This window comes from Kuraishia capsulata, genomic scaffold (genome assembly GCF_000576695.1).
Source record: "Kuraishia capsulata CBS 1993 genomic scaffold, Kuraishia_capsulata_scaffold_3, whole genome shotgun sequence".
Classification (NCBI taxonomy): Eukaryota; Fungi; Ascomycota; class Pichiomycetes; order Pichiales; family Pichiaceae; genus Kuraishia; species Kuraishia capsulata.
Genome location: NW_019172952.1, coordinates 1,442,459 through 1,460,865, shown reverse-complemented (window position 1 = coordinate 1,460,865; position 18,407 = coordinate 1,442,459). Strand labels below are relative to the sequence as shown.

Genomic DNA, 18,407 nt, shown 5'->3' with positions numbered 1-18,407 from the left:
TTCGCTCCCTTTTTGGGATTTGCTGGGTATGTGTTTAGCCTGGTACAAGTTATTCTGTACGGCTCTTTTCTGCTGACTTACTAACCTCTCTCCAGATGTTGCGCGGCAATGGTTCTAAGTTGTGCTGGAGCAGCTATCGGAACTGCCAAATCTGGTATCGGTATCTCCGGTATAGGTACATTCAAGCCTGAGCTGATCATGAGGTCTTTGATCCCCGTGGTGATGTCTGGTATTTTATCTGTTTACGGACTGGTAGTCGCTGTCTTGATTGCCGGTGGAATTTCTCCAAAGGACTATTCGCTTTTTAACGGATTCATGCACTTGAGTTGTGGACTTTCTGTGGGATTTGCGTGTCTCGCTTCAGGCTACTCCATTGGTATAGTAGGTGATGAGGGTGTTCGCCAGTTTATGCACCAGCCCAAGTTGTTTGTTGGAATCGTTTTGATCCTGATTTTTGCAGAAGTTCTGGGGTTGTATGGAATGATCATCGCATTGATCTTGAACACTAAGGGAAGTGGTTGATCCCCACATGCATAACACGGATAGATAGAACGAAGCAAAAATATCAACTGATTGAACATGTTAGGATTGACAATTCATTGTTGTAGTGGGTCTTTATGGGATTGATTAGTCCTTCGTCTAGCTGCCACGCTAGACTATTCACATGCTGATGGGTAGCGATGTTCAGTTCACACGGTTGCTACGCTTTAAATCAAGTCATTTTTTAAACAAATTTCACGTTCTTAGTGGTACAAATTCTTCAACTCTAACACACTTCATTTTAAACACCCACATCCATCGCATCCACATTTCCCGCAACCTCCGTCGAGATCTTGACCTTTCCGTCGTCGTTGATGTATTGGTCGCTAAACTCGTCCAAGAACTGGACTGACCTTCCACTATCCAGGAACAATACATAGGCCTTCTTGATACAGTCGGTAGTCACAACCGAACTGCGCTTCTTGACGGCAATCTGGTTAGCCACGGATATGAGATTCGCGGCGTAACGAAGACTGGTTTCAGCTCCGATCTTGGTTAACAGAGCCAGGGCTCCAGCATCCAACTCAACCTCTTCTTCCTGAGCTCTGATCGACAGAATCTGGCCAACCTCCTCCTCAGAATAAGGCTCAGTACGGATGATGATGGAACGGTCAAGCAGATCGGCTGGCAATCCGTGTGGAGACATGTAGCTGGTGCCTCTGGTCTTAGAGATTCCACGGTTAGTGGCCATGATCACAATGGGTGAAAACTCGTCCTCAAGTGCACGGTTGATGAACGCAAAACACTCGATGTCCAACATGTGAACCTCATCGATAAACAAAACACCTGGTGAAATTTCAGCCTTACCTTCCTCTCTCCATTCTGCAACCTTGGTGTTAATCTGGTCCCTCACTTCGGGTCTGATTTCACCGGTATCACCCGAAAACAACGCCAAAAATCCCTGGGATCTCGAGTTGATCACGTCGATTTCGTGTAGTGAGACGGTGTGCACCACCTCCTTGCGCTTTTGCAACTCTCCCTCTGGACATTGCACAAACTTGGTGTTTGGTCCCATAGCATCATAATCTCTAGCCCTGGTGTATGATCTGCCCAACTTGGTGATCTTTCCACTGGCCTTGTCTATGGAAATGATGTCACCAGCCAAAACCTTCTCCTTCTGGAGACCGTCAATCATCTTGTTTCCAAGCTCATAGATCGTCTCCATATCGGTAGTGCGGATAGTCAGCTTACCCTGCTTATGTCCGCCGGTGATCGACCTGTCGATCTGAATCTCTACCACCTCACCTTCAATCAATTCAGTCTCCTCCTTGATTTTGATTCCAATGGACCTGCGGAAAGCCTGGGTCAACGCCTCCGTCTTGGAAAGTTCTAGCGAGAAAATTTCAGAGGCAGCCAAAGCTGTGAACGGCACGTCAGGGCCCAGAGACTGGGCCATTCCGGTGGCAATTGCTGTCTTTCCGGTAGATGGAGGACCAGCAATCAGAACGGCACGGCCAGCAATCTTGCCTGCTTGGATCATCTTCAGGATGACACCAGCAGCTTTACGCGCAGTTAGCTGACCAACCATTCCCTGTGATGCCTCTCTTGGCTGCAAATTGTCATCCAAACCAAGGCCTGAGATGTGCGAATGCGCTGCAATCAACGACAGGGCCTGGAGGTCCTTGTTGGGGTCCGAAGTTGTTATCGACTGCGGGAAGAAATACATGTTAGTACACAAAATGATACCCCTTTGTGTGATCATAATTATCCACTTACCATCGCAGTTGTCTAATATATTGGTGAAAACGCTCAATCTCTACAACGCTTCTTTGGTTTCTTGCCAGCGTAGTTCACTCACGAAGGAAAAAACGAGAGGTCGTGTTTTTATCGATTTTCCAAAAGGTCGTGCATCGTTGCTTGGTATCCCAAATCGGAACAACCGTAAATGCCACCTTCTTTGCTTCAATCCACAGATAGCAGCTCTTTGTTCCCACTTCCATGGCAACAATGTCGTTCATCGCGAGCTGTTTTGCGGTGTGTTTGCCATGCTTATCGTCGACGCCGCTTCTGCGGATAAACAAGTCAAATTTTAAGATATTGCGGCTTCTTGGAGAAGGTGCCTATTCATACGTCTACCTAGTGCAAGCGGGAGACGGGGGATTGTATGCCCTGAAGAAAATACGGTGCCCTTTCGGAAACGAAAATGTCAAAACAGCGATGAAGGAGGTGGATAGTTATCGGGAATTTCGCTCACCTTATATAATACAGGCGATTGACTCAAGTGTGGTTCAAGAGCCGGATGGGTCCAAGACGGTTTACATCCTTCTTCCGTACTTCCAGGATGGATCACTACAGGATGTGATTACAAAGAACGTCGTAAATGGACAGGTTATCTCTGAGGAGGAGGCGCTTTCTCTTTTTGTGGGAATTTGTCGCGGTGTTCAGTCAATGCATCGTCATCATCCTAAGACGGGGTACACGATGGAAAGGTCAGGCTCGACTGGCGATCAGGATGATTTGGCTTCTGCTACAGAAAGCCAGATTCTGTTACGCTCAGAGCCTTTGGAGGATGATGAAGACGAGGTAGATCCGTTTGCTGACGGGGGGTCGCAATACGGTGACTCTACTGAGTTAACTGAGACTGTGAGTTTTGCTCATAGAGACATCAAACCTGCGAATATCATGGTTTCTCAGGACGGAAATCCAGTTTTGTGCGATCTGGGATCGTGTGCAAGGGCGCATGTGACGATTAAGAACCGCGCTCAAGCGATTACAGTTCAGGAGCTGGCTGAAGAGCATTGTACGTTGCCTTACAGAGCTCCAGAATTGCTGGATGTGAAGGTGGGTGATGAGCTCGATGAGAGAATTGATATCTGGTCTCTCGGGTGCACTCTCTACGCGTTGCTGTACGGATACTCACCTTTTGAACGCGAGGAGCTCGAGAATGGTGCAAATATTAACCTCGCAATCAGTTCTGGTATATACTCCTTCCCAGCCAACCCTGCCTACTCCGATGGCATCAAAGACCTGATCCGCGCATGTCTAGAACTGGACCCACACGAAAGGCCTAGTATAGAGACCATTCTGTCCAAGGCTATGAAGCTGAATCATAGGATTACCGGATAAACGCTGCACTCTGACTGCTGCGCTTCCTCACCCTCCACATAAAGATGTATGTACAATATCGCTCAAACTTGACTATACACAACAGACTAATAGAGCACTGTATTTTCAAACTTCTTTCAAGTAAAACTATGGAAAGCTAGTTGTATGCGAGATATCGAATTTGGTTACGACACCTACAAAGACCAGGGCTGTTAACGTGGCGTTTGTAGAATTCCGGTGTCTGCTTAAAAGGACCTGTTCACGCTCAATAGTCCGCGGTTTGAAGCCGAATAAAAGTTCTGTGCATTCTGGTCTGTGGTTAAACCGGTCAAATTATTGTCTAAATTGAAGTTACCACAAAGTGTTGTGGGATGTCAGCCATGTCGTACCAGAACGCGGGTTCGATGCCAGGCTGGAACGATTGTCCAGTGATCCCCAGCGCAGGCGCAAAAAAAAAGAGATCTGTTTCGCAACTGTCCTCTGCATCTAATTCGCGAACATCTCTTTACTCTACGCCGCCAACTCCAGGTTCAGCGTATGGGTCCCAGACTAGGCTCACTGATCTAACCCCGCCGCCTGTGATGGCTTCGAGAGTTTCGTCTAGGCAGTCATCAGTGTCAAACGACTGTGACAGTGAATCTCCATATACGGCAACAGTAGATGAGCTGTTGAAAATGTGGGACTATGTAACTGTGAAGGAGAATGCGTTGCCGGAAAAAGAACTCAAATATCACTTGGAAAAGGTGAAAACTACGATCGTGCGACTTGGAGATGCTTCGCAGAGGCAGTTTCTGTTCAGTATACTACGCAGGTCTTTGGATGGAGAAGTGACGAGTGAATCCATGAAAGAAGAGGTGCTTTCATTCATGATGTCGAATGGTGGAGTGAGCTGGTGCGTTTCTCTTCGCAAGGTATTGGAGAATGTGGTGGATTCTTGATGAGACAAACCGAAAGGATCTATGTACATGTATATGACAACGCTAATGTGAGTAATAGCGAAGTAACAATCAGCTTCAACAAAGACTTTGGTCACCTTCGCACCATATAACTCGCATCTAGTATTTCCTTAGCCTGATTAATCTTCATCGCCATGTACGGGGATCCTCCTTTATCTGGATGGTTTTGAATCATACACTTTCTGTGCTTCTTCTTGAGTAACTGAGTGTCCAAATGCATGATTTCGTCCTCGGTGATACCTAGAATGAGAAGTGCTTCGTTCTCGGTCATCTTCGAGTTAAATCCCCCAGGAAACTGCTCAAACAGCACGTTGAACTTTGGATCAGGCGATTTTTCGTGCGATATCCGTATCTTGTTGAGACTGGCTATCATGGAGGGTGTCAGCCTCTGGTAGCGTATGTATGCCTGGATGCCTGACTTGAGTGTCAGCGCCGCCACCGTGACCCCAACTCCAATGATAAGGGGAAGAACCTAAAAACGCTGTCAGTAATGATAAACACTCATGGAAAGGATTTCTAACCGTTTGAACTCACCATTCGATTGGTACCATTAATCACCAAAAAAAGCCCGGTAGAGGCAAGAGCAGGTCCTGAGCTAGGTCCTTCAGTTACGTGCGGCACCCAATTGAGAGTCGCACAGAGATAGATCGGTCTTTCTCAGTGAGTGTCTACTTGTTCTTTTGAACAGCGACTGAGTCCTACCCAAAGATGCAAAATATTGGATGGTTGGTGATTTGCGTGGGTGGAATATATGCCTCGTTCATTAGCTGGGCCTTGCTGTTTGAAAGGATCTCAACGCGAGGTTATGGGCCAGACGAGTCCGAATTCTTCAAGGCTCCGCTGTTGATCAACGGGGTCCAGTCACTATTCGCATGTTTGGTCGGCTCGGTTTATCTTAGTCTGAAAACGAAGAAATTCCAGACGCCGCTGAGCTTTTTGGGCAACCCCGAGATTCTCAAGAGTTTCGCCACAATCGCTGTTACCCAGACCATCTCGTCTCCCATTGCCTATTGCTCTCTTAGCCATGTCAGCTATCTGACCTACCTTCTGGCAAAATCGTGCAAACTGATTCCGGTAATGCTCGTGCACAAACTCATATATAGCAGGAGCTTTCCCCTTTTCAAATACTTCGTTGCATTTCTGGTTACTGTTGGGGTATCAGTTTTCACTCTGGGTAATGGCAAGGCCAAGCCAGGGTCCAACGACGGAAACACGCTTCTCGGGATGGCATTTTTGGTTATTTCGCTATTTATGGATGGTCTCACCAACTCGACCCAGGATAACATGTTCAAGAAGAAATTGGGTGTTACCGGTGCACATCTCATGTCTGGTCTGAACTTTCTGGCTTGTGGTCTTTCTCTGGTTTATGTGATTCTGTTCACCACTGAGCTTCAGGATTCTGCCAGGTTCATCGTTAATTATCCCCAGGTACTCCATGACATATTGGTGTTTGCTGTTCTAGGCTCAATTGGCCAGATCTTCATCTTCATCACTCTCGAGAAGTTCGACTCGATTGTTCTCGTCACAGTTACCGTCACCCGCAAAATGCTGTCAATGCTGTTCAGTGTGTTTCTATTTGGACATGACCTCAGTTTGTTGCAATGGGTGGGTGTGGCATGTGTTTTTGGTGGGATCTCTGCAGAGGCCATTGTTGGACTCAAGTCGCAGCCAAAGACAAAGAAGCAGTGAACGACAAAACTGGAGCTTATAGATGCAAACTACAGTCTCAGATGAGTATAGAGAGCCTGCATGAGCACTGACAATTTGCTCAAATAGACATAGAGAAACAAAGAAAGAAAGAGTATCTACAGCTTCTTATTCATGATGTGTGTATTGATTTTGGTGTAGTAGCAAAATTAAGGACGGAAAGCCAAGTAGGGTTAAAGTCGACAACCTCTAGAAGATGGCTTCCCAATAGCATACAGATGGTTGGCAAATCTGATAAGAGCAGAAAAATTAGGCTTATCAACTGATTTGATTTTCTCATGACTCATCTAAGTGCCAATTGCAATAGACACTTGGCTGCTCCAATCGAGGAAGGCGTAGAGAGCAGTCTGCTTGGACTGGACATGAGCTGCGTCTCGTCCTGATCAATGGTGGTGTCGTTTGTGGGTTGATGTTGGGATCTGGATCCCAGTTTTCTGCGAACAGGCGTGACCATCATCTCTGACGAGTCTTGCAAGAAGATCGTCGCGTTTGGAGAGGTCTCCAAAGCATTGGAGCCCTTAACCATCTCGGCAATTGAAGGAAGAGACAAAGACTCGGTTTTCGCTTTTTGCTGCGATTGCGGAGTCAGATTGGGTATTGGAGGGAGTGTGAATTTGGAAATGGATTTGAGCTGGCGTCTTCCGATTTGGGCAATCTTGGAAGGTGATGAGGTGCTGGTGTTTACCGAGGTGTTGGGGGTTGGCAGCTGAAGAATTGGAGGGGGCATTGTTCTGTCCTTGGACTCATTTTTTTGCTCCACGATATAGTCCATAAAGCTTACAGATCTCTTTCCACCCAACCTTGCAAAAAGCGGCGTAGAAGCCGCCAGAAGCGATGGGGGGTTGGCTTCCTTTGCTGGAAACGACGCAGATTTCTGGGGTTTGTCCAATTGGGAAATCGAGAGTGAATGTTGGTTGGTCTTGACCTTATAGAGAGCCAGACGTAGACGAGTCTTCAATGCCTGTGCATAGTCGACGCTGGACTTCTCTGAGGAAATAGAGGTCGATGCTGCCCTTCTGGCAAGTCCCAGGTCCAATTTGGCACGTTTGAGGGCTGGTAGGGCTCCGTCTGACTTTTGAAAGAGACCGGACCTCTTGGAGTTGGCGATGTTGAGCTTCGATTCACCCAGCGCACCCAAAGGGATGCGATGGATACCTGGCTGGGTCGATGTGGCAGTAGTCATGATTAAATGCAGATATATCAGGGAAGGATGCGTAAACAGAAGAAAAAACGAGCTTTTGGAAGGAAGACAGTAGAGTTGAGTTGGCAGGAAGTTTCAATGAATCTGGCGGCTATTGACTGCTATACTTCAGGTGCAATGGATGATAAACTGTACTCTTCTTCCTTTCTCAACAATATCAACCGAGCAAACCGATTGATGTTGCTATGCTATGCTGTCAACCAAACACCAAAGGCCAAGACGCCCTTTCTGTATATAAACCATCGACGAACGTGTATTTGTTGTTTGTTGATGTTTTGCCTCTTTGGGCGTGGCGCGTCTGTTTTTGTAGTTTCTTGAAACGATTACGCGCCCTCTTCTGGTACGGGCACGGGACTCAACAAGCGGTGTTGGGGATGCGGTTCAGCAACTCAGTGACGGTGATGAATACGAGGCGATAATTATAAATGAATATAGAATATATTTACATAACTTCACTTTCATCACACAGGTGGGTGGGCGGTTACTGAGGCCCTCCGGCGGCTCGGAGCTATTGTCCTCCACAGGCATGCAGTTACGCGCCCACGCTTTTGGAAATACGTGTGCTTGCCATGTCGAAGCGAGCGGAAAAAGTAACGGGATGCGGACAATAACATTAGATGGTCATCGAGCCTGAAGCGAGATGCGCTATTTGTAGTTACATTGCGGTACATCGTACAGGGTGGGATATGTATCCCGCCCGACTGTCAAGCACCGATATAACTACAAAAATATATACAGAGCCAGGTATGTTGTATGGCATTTTCAATACTTTAAATATCATGAGTTGAACAAACTCAATTGTGCTTGTGGGCCTGCTCCAACAGTATATAACGGGTAATAGAGAGAAGTTCAGAAGTCCAGCGAGGAAACGATATCTTTGAGTGATGTATGGTAAGTATCGTTTATCGAAAGGCCATCACCCGCTGCGATTCGCAGTACCAACTCATTGAGGGCAGCAGAACCAAGGATATCCACATGTTCAGCGGTCTTTGCGCCTCCTCTGATATCGAATCTGTCTGGTTCGTGTTTCATCTCCACGACAGTTACCTTGCTGTTTCCTGGGTTGAAGATGTTTCCCGGCTCCTTCCATTTGTGACACATAGTGTGGGTCATCAGAGAAACAGTTCCATCACCATCGCCAAGGAGAACAGAGCTCTCCTTAGTTGCCTCGATCGAAACGTTCAGCTTAGACACATCCTTATTGACTTCCTCGCGGTAATGGTATGCTCTTTCTGTTGGATTTCCAACTCCGTAAAGACAGTAGATTTTCATGTCGGGGGCGTTCGGAAGAGGCACCTCCAATGGGTTACTCCATTTGCTTGGGTTTTCTTTGTTGAGCTCCAATTGCTTCTTGGTGGTTGCAAGTCCAAATGAGTACTGTTCTTGAACACGGTTAACAAACCACTCTGGCGATTGGTCCAGCAAATAATCGATACTTTGTGCAATTGTGAGGTTCTTGTTCGAATAAGTTCCGATATCCTCATCGAAAGTTATGAACTGGCCAAGACTGTTCGTTGTGGTTTCGTTGCTTTTCAAAACGTCATCCGGTGCATACGTCAGATTGCCCCAAATTAGATCTCCACCCTTGGGAAACATGGATGGAATCCCGCCAAACGTTCTTAGCATGTCTAGTCTTTCTCTTCTGCTGAAGAACTTCTCAAGACCTTGCACTGCTAAGGCGTTTAGCTGGACAGTATCCTTCATCTCACCAGAAAGCAGGGCAACAATCGCCTTTGGGGTACCCAAAACACTTCCAGAGATATCCACATAGGCTTCAATGTTATCATTGACCCAGTTGGGGCCTCCTCCTCCAAAATGCTCACCCTTTGCTTCAACCCACTGCAAAAAGTAATACACCACTTGGGAACCCATTGAATGCGAAACTAGCACCGCTTTTTCTCCCCTCTGTTTCTTGTACATTTCGATCTGTGACTTGAGCTTGCTGAAGAAGCCATCGCGACGCTCGAGGTCGAGATATGCCAATCTCCAGTCGTATCCTGCACTCAGCATGTTGTCAGGGCCATAACCAATAACAGCCAGATTTTGAAGAACCTTGTTCCAGATCCAGTATCCAGTCATGAAGTAGTCTGCCGCATCAAATCCCTGCGCTGCACGAAGACGGATTCCCGGCGGATCAAGGCCAGTCTCTGGGTCCAGCATTATATGTTTCAACCAACATGCCTTATCAAGAACCATGGTTCGGATCATGTAGAACGACCCCCAGAGCCTCTTGCGAAAATGGGGTTCACTAGGACACTCCTCTGTGCCCTCGAGAGACCATGATTCAATTCCAGTGGAGATCACTCCCGGAATCATCACCACCGGATGTTTGGCCTCGAGACCCACTCCTTTCATCTGCTTGCCAATAGCAAATGAATCCGAGGATCCACGAAGTTTTTCACCCTCAACAGCATCCATGGTACCCTGCATCGACGCCGGAAGCATCTCGTACCATTCTTCCCAGTAATTGGTAAAAGAGTCAAAGTTCACTAGCTTGTCCAGATCCGGAAGGAAAGGAGAATCAATCTGCTTATGACCGAAATATGCTGCTAATAAGACACCAATTGCGGTTCCAAAAACAAAAATGATCCGCTTTGACGTTAAAAGACGCCGTCTCTTGCTTACTTCCTGCTGCTTGGTGGCAGTGGCATGGGAAACCGTACCATCTTCCGTCTCAGTCTCCGTGACCGCAACCTCCACTACCTTGCTGGTCTTCTTCTTCGGCTCCTTCGCTTCAGCGCTCACTCTCTTTCTGGGAGGCATAAATGAGTTGAGACCTAATTGGGCCTGATTCGCGAACCTGCTGTGTAAAACAAAAGACTGAGAGAGCGATCTGCCGGACGTGGCATTGGGGACAAAGCTGAATCTGTTGTGGTGAAATTGAGTTTTGGCAGGGTCGTGGGATACTCTATTGACTGAAACGGAGTTGGTTAGGGCACGTCTTTTGCGATAAGGGCTTCTTGTATGACTTGCCGCCCTCTCCTGACGCTTGCGGTTCATGTTCCTCTGTATCTGCGAGCCTTGTTGTTTTTTGACAGGTTTTTTGAGATTCTTAGTGCATTTGTGATAACAGATTCCTGGGTTGTGCAAGTTAATTTTCAAAACTATCTGACTAGTTCTAGTTACTTGATAGGATACGTAAGACTGCCAAGCCGCCACATTTATCAGTTTGATCAGATTACAAATTTGGTGTCTTGTTAAGGTTTTTGCCGGCACTATAGCGATATGCTCAGATCTACTATTCGCTCCTGGAGGGAGTATCTTACACCCGTTTCGCACGAATCAACGTTCCGCAGCTCTGGTGAGATTACGCCAGAGGAATTTGTGGAGGCTGGCGATTATCTCGTTTACAAATTCCCCACATGGCAATGGTCACCTGCCCCAGAGTCCAAGCGTAAGGACTTTCTTCCTGCGGATAAGCAGTTCTTAGTGACGCGTCATGTTCCGTCGTACGCGCGTTGCGAAGATTATCTTGATGAGGACGCCGACGATGGCGCGGATGTGGAGGTTTCTGACGGTGAAGACGGTGAGGGATGGACCGCAACTCATCACCAGGCATATACGCGGAGCCACTGTCTTCCGGAGCAAGAGAGGAGACATTCAGACGCGTATGTGGGAATGAAAGAGTCCAGTGATGATGAATCTGCCAATAACGATATTGACGAACTGATCGAAGAGGATGCAGAGGGAGGAGATGCTGAAGCCCCAGGTGCCGGTGTTCCGGGTATTATTAACGGGCCGGTAGATGATCTGGTTCGGTACTACGATCTGTACGTTGGGTACTCCACCTCCTACCGGGTTCCAAAGATGTATCTGGTAGGTTTCGACTACAATGGGACTCCTCTTACTCCAGACGAGATGTTTGAAGACATCTCCAGTGATTATCGCAAGAAGACTGCTACAATCGAGAAGGCGCCATTTCTGTCGAACACAACCTCAGTGTCGATACATCCCTGCAAGCACGCTACAGTCATGAAGGTGCTCATGAACCGTGCTGCGAAGGCAGCCAAAGCAAAATCGACAAAATCCATCACTTCTGGAGTTGCAAAATTGGGACTGGCGGATTCCGACTCCAAACAGTCGGACCAGGATGACGAATGGGAGGACGTTGAGGGTGATGAGGTGGTTAGGGTCGATCAGTATCTGATTGTTTTTCTTAAGTTCATATCGAGTGTGACTCCAGGCATCGAGCATGACTATACTATGGATGCATTTTAGGCGGTTTAGTTAGGTGTTTAGATAAGAGCGATCCCACTATGAGAATGACAATGTTCGCATCATCGAGTAATTGCCGTTCAATTGTGGAAATGCCTCTACGCTCAGGTGCCATGCAGAAGCTACTTTGACTAGGCAAAGCATTTGGTCGATCTCAAGATACATGAGAAACTTCCACATGTCCGACGAGGGCTTAGGTCTGGAACCCGTGGTCATGCGTAGCCTCCTCACTGATTCTCCACTCGTTTGCAAAAGCGCATATAAAGTTTGGTCTCATCTACCTCTGTATTAAGGGCTTCGTAAATTGATTCGTGAAACTCATCTTAGGTCTCTAATTCAATCGAATGATTGAAGTGAACTTAGACCAAATGGTTACCTCAAAAGATTGCATTGTTTCTATTATCTACGCATAAAAAGTGATTATTTGAGTAGTTTTGAGCAAATCATGACTGTGCAATTAGGAGTATGGCTTTTATGGAAATCAGAATACTAATAAACGGAATTGAATGAAGATTCCGGGTGCGCTTCCCTGATATTTCCCGAAAAAGCTGGGAATTCTGCCAAGCAATAATGCATACCGCAAAAAGCCATTGTTTGAGACGTAATCTCTCACGATATACCGGGGAAACGAATGCAGGTTCACTAGAAACCCCGGCTAGAGGGTCCAAATTGGGTCAATTTGGAGATTAAAACTGAAATAGCTTATCGTGCTTGACCTGTCAAACCCTCAATTCAGGCTCGGATGTGCAGCGAGTACTTGATAGGTAAGCCTGGTTTATCTATTCTGTGGAAAGTTTAAATATTCTGCTATCGTTCTCTACATTAGAACAGAGAGAGAGTATTTCATATCATCATTCTTGGACACAGAACAATATCTGTTGCCAAGCTACTTAGTTCTGTTGGGAAGCAAGTTTAATTCTGCATGAATCTCACGCCGCACAGCATCTGCATCCGACTTTTATTGATCCCGTGGTTGGGAGCCCCAAACCGGAATTATTGAGTTGCACACTTCCCCTGCCAAACCAAGACAATCGACTCCACCTTGAGTTCTCGAACTCTAGAGGCAAAGCAATACTAATCCAGAAGCTCGATTAAGAGCTGGAGTTTGCATTTTTCTTTTTCTATTTGAACTAGCGGTGCTTGAATGCATTGATTGAGTTTCACTGCATTTTTTGAACCTGCTATCCTCAGCCTACCACGCATTAGACAATCAACATGGATCACAGGATCACATTCATTCTTGACAACAAGACAGATGCCAGCGAGGTCTTTTCCAAGGTTAAACTGACTGCAAAAAGTCTGGAGATCCCAGCAGTTACTGGTTCGCGGCAAAACGTGTTGAGAGTGCCGTATGAGGCCAGTCTGTTTGGCGACTGGGCAGCAGTGTTCCAGGGTTTTGAGATCACTTACCGATATCCAGAAGCGGTAGGAAACGAGATACTAGATTCTTACAATTCCGCGGGACTATTTCTTTATCTCAGGCCTCGGCTTCAGCTATTAGATGAGGAAATCCGGACCATTGGCTCAATGCTCTTGCAGGACCTGGGGCTTGAGACCGAGACTAAGTTCATAGCTACTCCCAGTGGATTCAGCTCCAAAATAAATGTCGGAGATGTTCATGTACAGCAATGGTTATCATCTGTGTTCTCTAGATTTGCAGGTGAGGGCGAATTAGGTCATGTGGATGAATTTTCTGCAGCGTTTGGTTCTACTGGACTGAACATATCGTTCACATCTTTCGACCATGCGCAGCCAGATACGGTATACACCAAGAGCGGAGTCAAGACTGAAGTTGGTGTGTTTGAGAGAGAGCCGAGGCTAAGCTCGGTGGATTCAATTGCGATCAATGGGTTTCGGTATGCACTTGGTGATGCTCAGGAGAAGCGCACAATGCTTCAATTTCAGCGGCCACACCGTCTAGTTCCCGTATCCGAAGTACACACTTCCCTTGTTAATGTTCCGGGACTCCACCCAAAATTACGGCTTCAGTTTGAGGGAGATCTGCGGGAACCCATGAAATTGGCTGGTTCCTTCGAGACAAATAGCACTAAAGAGCCCATGTGCGAGCTATTCTACCACGTGAACTATCCCAACGATGTTTATTGGGATAGATATGAGCTTAAGTGGCTGCAAGCAGTAGATCTGATTGGACTCTGGGGTAGTGACAATTTGGAGCAGCCTCAGTATGCCAATACCCTCGAATGGGGCTCTGAAATACTTCTAAGAGTTGACCCTGGACGTTTGGTCGAAACCCAATCTTTGGAGGTTCCTTTCCACTCCAGATATGCTTTGCCTGGGAATAGCAGTGATATTGTTGAACTCCTCCTAGGAGAGCTTTTCTGGGGTTGTGATCTCAAAAAACCAGTTCAGGCAGCAGAGTCTCTTGCAGGAACCACTCCGATTGAGCGCGAAGCTCGTCAAGCAAAAATTGATCAGTTTCAGGTAGAAGTGGATGCATTGTCACATTCTCCGTTTGATTATACTGCCCTTGGAGGCTACAAATCGTACTTCGAGCCCGAGACAGTGTTCTATCACGTGGCCAACGCTGCAAGTCAACAAACTATGCAGCTCGAAGTACCTGCTGCGATCCGGACAGACTTCAATGCGATAAGGTATGCGACGCTGGCGTCTGTTCTTCTCGGAACGGCATATGTGGTGAAATGCGTTTTGGGGCGGTCACAGAGCCGCAACCCGGATCGGAAGAATCGGAAAAAAACGGCGGAAACGAGAGGACGGGAAACGACCAAAAATTAGCCAAAAACGATTTTAATTTAGCATATCATGTTTGTAAATGTACGGCTCTATATCTGGGAGAGAATTGAACGAGTGAGGTTATAGGTATACTATGAAGGTGTGTCGAAGCATATACCATACATATGCAATTTTGATTCGTGTGATAATCAATATGTCGCCTCAGAGTTGAGTCCCAATCGGGCTAAATTTCAGTCTCTAAAAGGTAATATGTGGCATCCCAATTAAGGCCGCTTTGGGATCAAAAGGGGAATGGGGCAGTTTTGACACTGGTCTCAGTGATGGAGAGTGGAGTGTGGAGTGTGTGTTTAGTCTTCACCCGAAACGTATGAACATGATCCTTAAGTATGGTGTGTTCATTATGTGTGTATCTTGATTTAATATGGCTTTTGTGAGTTTCATGCTTGATGGCTTGACCACGGGGAGCTCAACCTGGAACTGTGACGCTGCCTTGCTTTGACAGTGGCATAGGGACTAAGATGGATAGATGTGAAAACGAGGCCAAACCGAAAAAGTGAAATTAGCTGTAGATACATCAGGCCACTAAACTTCATAAACCCACATTTGGTGCGATTCCAGCATATACTCAAAGCTGTAAGGGCACATTCCCGCCAGGCAAGCTCTTCGGGGCTATATAGCGGAGTGTGTCTGCTTGCATCAGCGCCACCCATTTTCTCTCCCTCTTGCCAAAACATCAGAATTTTTGCCCAAGGACTGTGCACAAGATCCAATTTACACGATTGAGCATAAATTTTTTGATATATTATTGCAGAAACCTCCCAAACTGACGGTCCAACCCCAGAACCGTTCTGTCTCTGCACGACTCGGCTATTTTTACAACTGCATCAAGCTGCAAAATTGGGTGCCGAACTTTTTTTTGGAAGCCTGAATTTTGAGTTCTCAACCGGTACCTTTTCTCACAAGCTTTATTCATATTTCCGCAGCTTTTTGTGTTTGCTTTCCAGTTCAGACCAAAACACTTGTTTGGTTAGTTGTGCTGAAGCGATATCTGACTCGCCTCTTTCGAACGGCTATTTTTGGTCCTGTTGTCCTTGTCTCTAGGACAACCAACCCCGTTGGCACAATACAGCCAGTTTGAGAAGGCCAATTCTGATCGTTTTTAAACCGGAAAAAAACCACAATACTGATTCTGAATAGCAGCAACTACCTTTATCGCTCAGGATTAGTTCTGGCCATCAATTCAGGACTATAGCTGATAACATTCCAGGCTACCTGCGCCCTTGCTGCTCCCCCCCCCTTCCTGTGCTTAGCTCAGTTACATGGCTACGTTACCTTGGTGAACTCAAAATCTTAAAGATTATTCGAAGCGATCTTCCCCTTGTCTAGGCTTCAGTGTCAAAATTGCTATCAATTTCTCAAAAGCTAGATCACTGTTTTTTTTGCTGAAACACCTTGTCATCACCAGTTGTGATATCTCTTTTTCTTGATATCGCCTTCTCATCTGCATCATACTATTATCAAAATGTACCAACAAAGGCCAGATTTGCCCCAGAATTTCCAGTATGGAATATCCAGGCGGAACTCGACAGCATCCTTCGCTTCAACAAGCACCATGGCCTCCACTGTTTCAACTAGAAACATTTCATCGAGACATATGTCAACTGACTCGCTTGTCAACCTCGAGGACAGATTCAAGAGAACCCCCAGATCAGGATATCATCAGCAGCTCTCTCGCAGACTTAGTCAGCAGTCCCGTGCTAACTCCGTCACGAGCATACCCTCGATCGTGTCGCAACGTCAATTGGTCCAATCGCCAGCAAGCTCGAGCATCAACACTGTGGCGCCCCAGGCTAGTGAGTATTACTTTCCCAACGGTGAAGTGTTCAGGCCCAGACAAAATCCTAAGAGGAGATCCAATAGGCCCCAGAAGTTAAAACCTAGTCTTGATCATTCAACTTCGCTGCCGAATCTGTCATACCACGCTCAACGCGGACCAACAGTGCCAACGGCTCCGGAGACTCACAGACCTGCACTGCACCAACGTTCTAGTCGTCCCTCTTTCTACGATCATCAGCAACAGCAGCAACAGCAGCAATTGCGGCCTCCATTCGTGCAGCCACCTCTTAAGGTGAACACCCAGCTTGTCGTTAAAGAAGAACAGATGTTCTCGCTCTATCAAAAGAGGTTTTCTACTGCTTCTTCTGCATCCACTGCCCACGAAACATCGACTTCGTCGTCATCTGCGTCTATCAGTGCGCTGAACTCATCCTCAAGTCCGAGCCCGTCTCGTGAAAACTTGGACACTCCGGTTTCATCTATCAACAACGACGATCCGCCTGTGAAGTATGGCTCTGTTTGCTCGCTGAATTTGGGTTCTGTTGGTGAAATTGGTTCGCCTATTCTCGTTGAGGTTCACGAGGAACTTTCTGAGAGTGTTGATGTTGCTGATCCTGCTGATCCTGCTGATCCTGCCGATCCTGCTGAGATTTCTCCTGCTGTGGTTGTTCCTGTTGTGGTTGTTCCTACTGTGACTATTCCAGCTGTTAAAGTCACTCCAGCTCCGGTAGTTCCCATCTCACAGGCTCCCGTCTCGAAAACTCCTGTCTTGAAATCTCCGGTTACTGAAAAGCTTGCTCCACAGAAGAACTCTTCTGGTTTCAAGCGGTTCTTCCAGAAGATCTTCAAGAAATCTAAAGGTTCCTCGAAGTCGGAGCTACCCCGTCCAAGTATCCAATCTAGATCAAGCAGACTCTCGCTAAAACTGCTACCTTCGAATCATCAAGATCAACTAGATTTGAAGGCAGTTGAGGCTGCCGAGGTCAGCCAAATTAGAAAGGCCATGTCGCAGCCGAACCTTTCGTCTTCTGCTTTGAACTCAGCATCCCTCCCAGCGCCGATCCAGGAAGAAGAAGAATGCCCTATGCTACTCACAGAAATAAGTAGCGCTGATGACGACCTGCACAGTTTTGAAGTCGGCGATGATTGTGAAGCCAAAATCAACTCTCTTGGAAGCTTTGAAATTGACTTTGAGAAGTCAATCTTGGAACACCATATGCATACCGAGAATGAGTGTAAGGTGGTTACGGATTCGATCCGTGAAGAACCTTCCGAGGAGAGTTCTCCTGCGAAGGTTACCGAGATTCTGGTAACCCCTGAGGCCAGTGATGATGACACCCCACTAGAGCTTGAGTTTCCATTCACGGCTTCCATGTTCGATGGGATTGGAGAGACTTCCTTCCCAGATCTGGCTCAGGAAGATCTCGGTCAAACCAGAAGACTCAGTCTCAAAAAGAAAAAGTCCATGGATCGCAGGAAGTCTCTGAGCAGATCAGATACCGTTTCCTCTAATAACTCTGCTCAAAGCTCTGTTCTTACTGCTCGCACAAATGGTTCTGCCGTGTTGTCTTTCGAGCTGGATTATCACGAGTATGACGCTGCGCATTACCATTCAAAATTGCGAGACAACCACAGAGATGACTGTCTCGAGTATGAGTGCGATGTCGATATTGTCACCACAAATACTGCCAGACCTCCTCGCAAATCTTGGACGGTCTCCAAAGGTTGTTTGCGTACTCCTGTCCCTTCCTCTGTGCCTGCCTCTTCGTCTTCTTCATCTTCGTTGAAATCTCCGAAGCCAAGCTCGTCGAGAACTGTGGCATTTTCTAACAAAGTGTACTTAAACGACACTTATTCCTATCGAATGTACGATAGGTTCAATCTGAGTCTGAAGCAGAATTACCAGAAGCTTTCTGCTACTCCAAATATGATCAAGGATATCAGGATGGAGCTGAACAACTACAAGACTACCATGGATGTTCACGAGATGTCGAGACAGTATACACACTTCTTCCATGCATGATATTTGTTCTTTTATTTTTTGACATCCAGGTGTCCATTTGAATGCTTGAATGCTTGAATGCTTTGGATTTCTTATCAAAGGATGTATGGCCTAATATCAACCCATGCCTCCCATACCTCCCATCCAGGACAACTTTGGAAAAGTTTTCTTTTTTCTCCTTTTTTCTCTGCAT

General features: G+C 46.6%; 11 protein-coding genes across 11 annotated transcripts; 7 read left to right on the top strand and 4 right to left on the bottom strand.

The window, feature by feature from the left end:
- Window positions 1-108: 108 nt before the first annotated feature.
- On the top strand, window positions 109-522 carry KUCA_T00003001001 (uncharacterized protein; the record flags this gene model as incomplete). The annotated part of the gene is made up of 1 exon (XM_022603301.1): window positions 109-522. The coding sequence occupies one exon, from the start codon at window positions 109-111 to the stop codon at window positions 520-522; it is 414 nt and encodes a 137-aa protein (XP_022459020.1).
- Window positions 523-781: 259 nt separating this feature from the next.
- KUCA_T00003000001 (uncharacterized protein) lies at window positions 782-2,242 on the bottom strand (the record flags this gene model as incomplete). Its single annotated transcript, XM_022603300.1, has 1 exon — window positions 782-2,242. The coding sequence occupies one exon, from the start codon at window positions 2,240-2,242 to the stop codon at window positions 782-784; it is 1,461 nt and encodes a 486-aa protein (XP_022459019.1).
- A 236-nt stretch (window positions 2,243-2,478) lies between these two features.
- Window positions 2,479-3,606, top strand: KUCA_T00002999001 (uncharacterized protein; the record flags this gene model as incomplete). The annotated part of the gene is made up of 1 exon (XM_022603299.1): window positions 2,479-3,606. One exon carries the CDS (start codon window positions 2,479-2,481, stop codon window positions 3,604-3,606), a length of 1,128 nt encoding a protein of 375 aa, XP_022459018.1.
- Window positions 3,607-3,956: 350 nt separating this feature from the next.
- KUCA_T00002998001 (uncharacterized protein) lies at window positions 3,957-4,523 on the top strand (the record flags this gene model as incomplete). The annotated part of the gene is made up of 1 exon (XM_022603298.1): window positions 3,957-4,523. One exon carries the CDS (start codon window positions 3,957-3,959, stop codon window positions 4,521-4,523), a length of 567 nt encoding a protein of 188 aa, XP_022459017.1.
- A 91-nt stretch (window positions 4,524-4,614) lies between these two features.
- On the bottom strand, window positions 4,615-4,914 carry KUCA_T00002997001 (uncharacterized protein; the record flags this gene model as incomplete). Its single annotated transcript, XM_022603297.1, has 1 exon — window positions 4,615-4,914. The coding sequence occupies one exon, from the start codon at window positions 4,912-4,914 to the stop codon at window positions 4,615-4,617; it is 300 nt and encodes a 99-aa protein (XP_022459016.1).
- Window positions 4,915-5,249: 335 nt separating this feature from the next.
- On the top strand, window positions 5,250-6,230 carry KUCA_T00002996001 (uncharacterized protein; the record flags this gene model as incomplete). The annotated part of the gene is made up of 1 exon (XM_022603295.1): window positions 5,250-6,230. The coding sequence occupies one exon, from the start codon at window positions 5,250-5,252 to the stop codon at window positions 6,228-6,230; it is 981 nt and encodes a 326-aa protein (XP_022459015.1).
- A 301-nt stretch (window positions 6,231-6,531) lies between these two features.
- On the bottom strand, window positions 6,532-7,431 carry KUCA_T00002995001 (uncharacterized protein; the record flags this gene model as incomplete). Its single annotated transcript, XM_022603294.1, has 1 exon — window positions 6,532-7,431. The coding sequence occupies one exon, from the start codon at window positions 7,429-7,431 to the stop codon at window positions 6,532-6,534; it is 900 nt and encodes a 299-aa protein (XP_022459014.1).
- Window positions 7,432-8,298: 867 nt separating this feature from the next.
- KUCA_T00002994001 (uncharacterized protein) lies at window positions 8,299-10,212 on the bottom strand (the record flags this gene model as incomplete). The annotated part of the gene is made up of 1 exon (XM_022603293.1): window positions 8,299-10,212. The coding sequence occupies one exon, from the start codon at window positions 10,210-10,212 to the stop codon at window positions 8,299-8,301; it is 1,914 nt and encodes a 637-aa protein (XP_022459013.1).
- A 462-nt stretch (window positions 10,213-10,674) lies between these two features.
- Window positions 10,675-11,667, top strand: KUCA_T00002993001 (uncharacterized protein; the record flags this gene model as incomplete). The annotated part of the gene is made up of 1 exon (XM_022603292.1): window positions 10,675-11,667. The coding sequence occupies one exon, from the start codon at window positions 10,675-10,677 to the stop codon at window positions 11,665-11,667; it is 993 nt and encodes a 330-aa protein (XP_022459012.1).
- A 1,212-nt stretch (window positions 11,668-12,879) lies between these two features.
- On the top strand, window positions 12,880-14,418 carry KUCA_T00002992001 (uncharacterized protein; the record flags this gene model as incomplete). The annotated part of the gene is made up of 1 exon (XM_022603291.1): window positions 12,880-14,418. The coding sequence occupies one exon, from the start codon at window positions 12,880-12,882 to the stop codon at window positions 14,416-14,418; it is 1,539 nt and encodes a 512-aa protein (XP_022459011.1).
- A 1,480-nt stretch (window positions 14,419-15,898) lies between these two features.
- On the top strand, window positions 15,899-18,235 carry KUCA_T00002991001 (uncharacterized protein; the record flags this gene model as incomplete). Its single annotated transcript, XM_022603290.1, has 1 exon — window positions 15,899-18,235. The coding sequence occupies one exon, from the start codon at window positions 15,899-15,901 to the stop codon at window positions 18,233-18,235; it is 2,337 nt and encodes a 778-aa protein (XP_022459010.1).
- Between the last annotated feature and the right edge of the window lie 172 nt (window positions 18,236-18,407).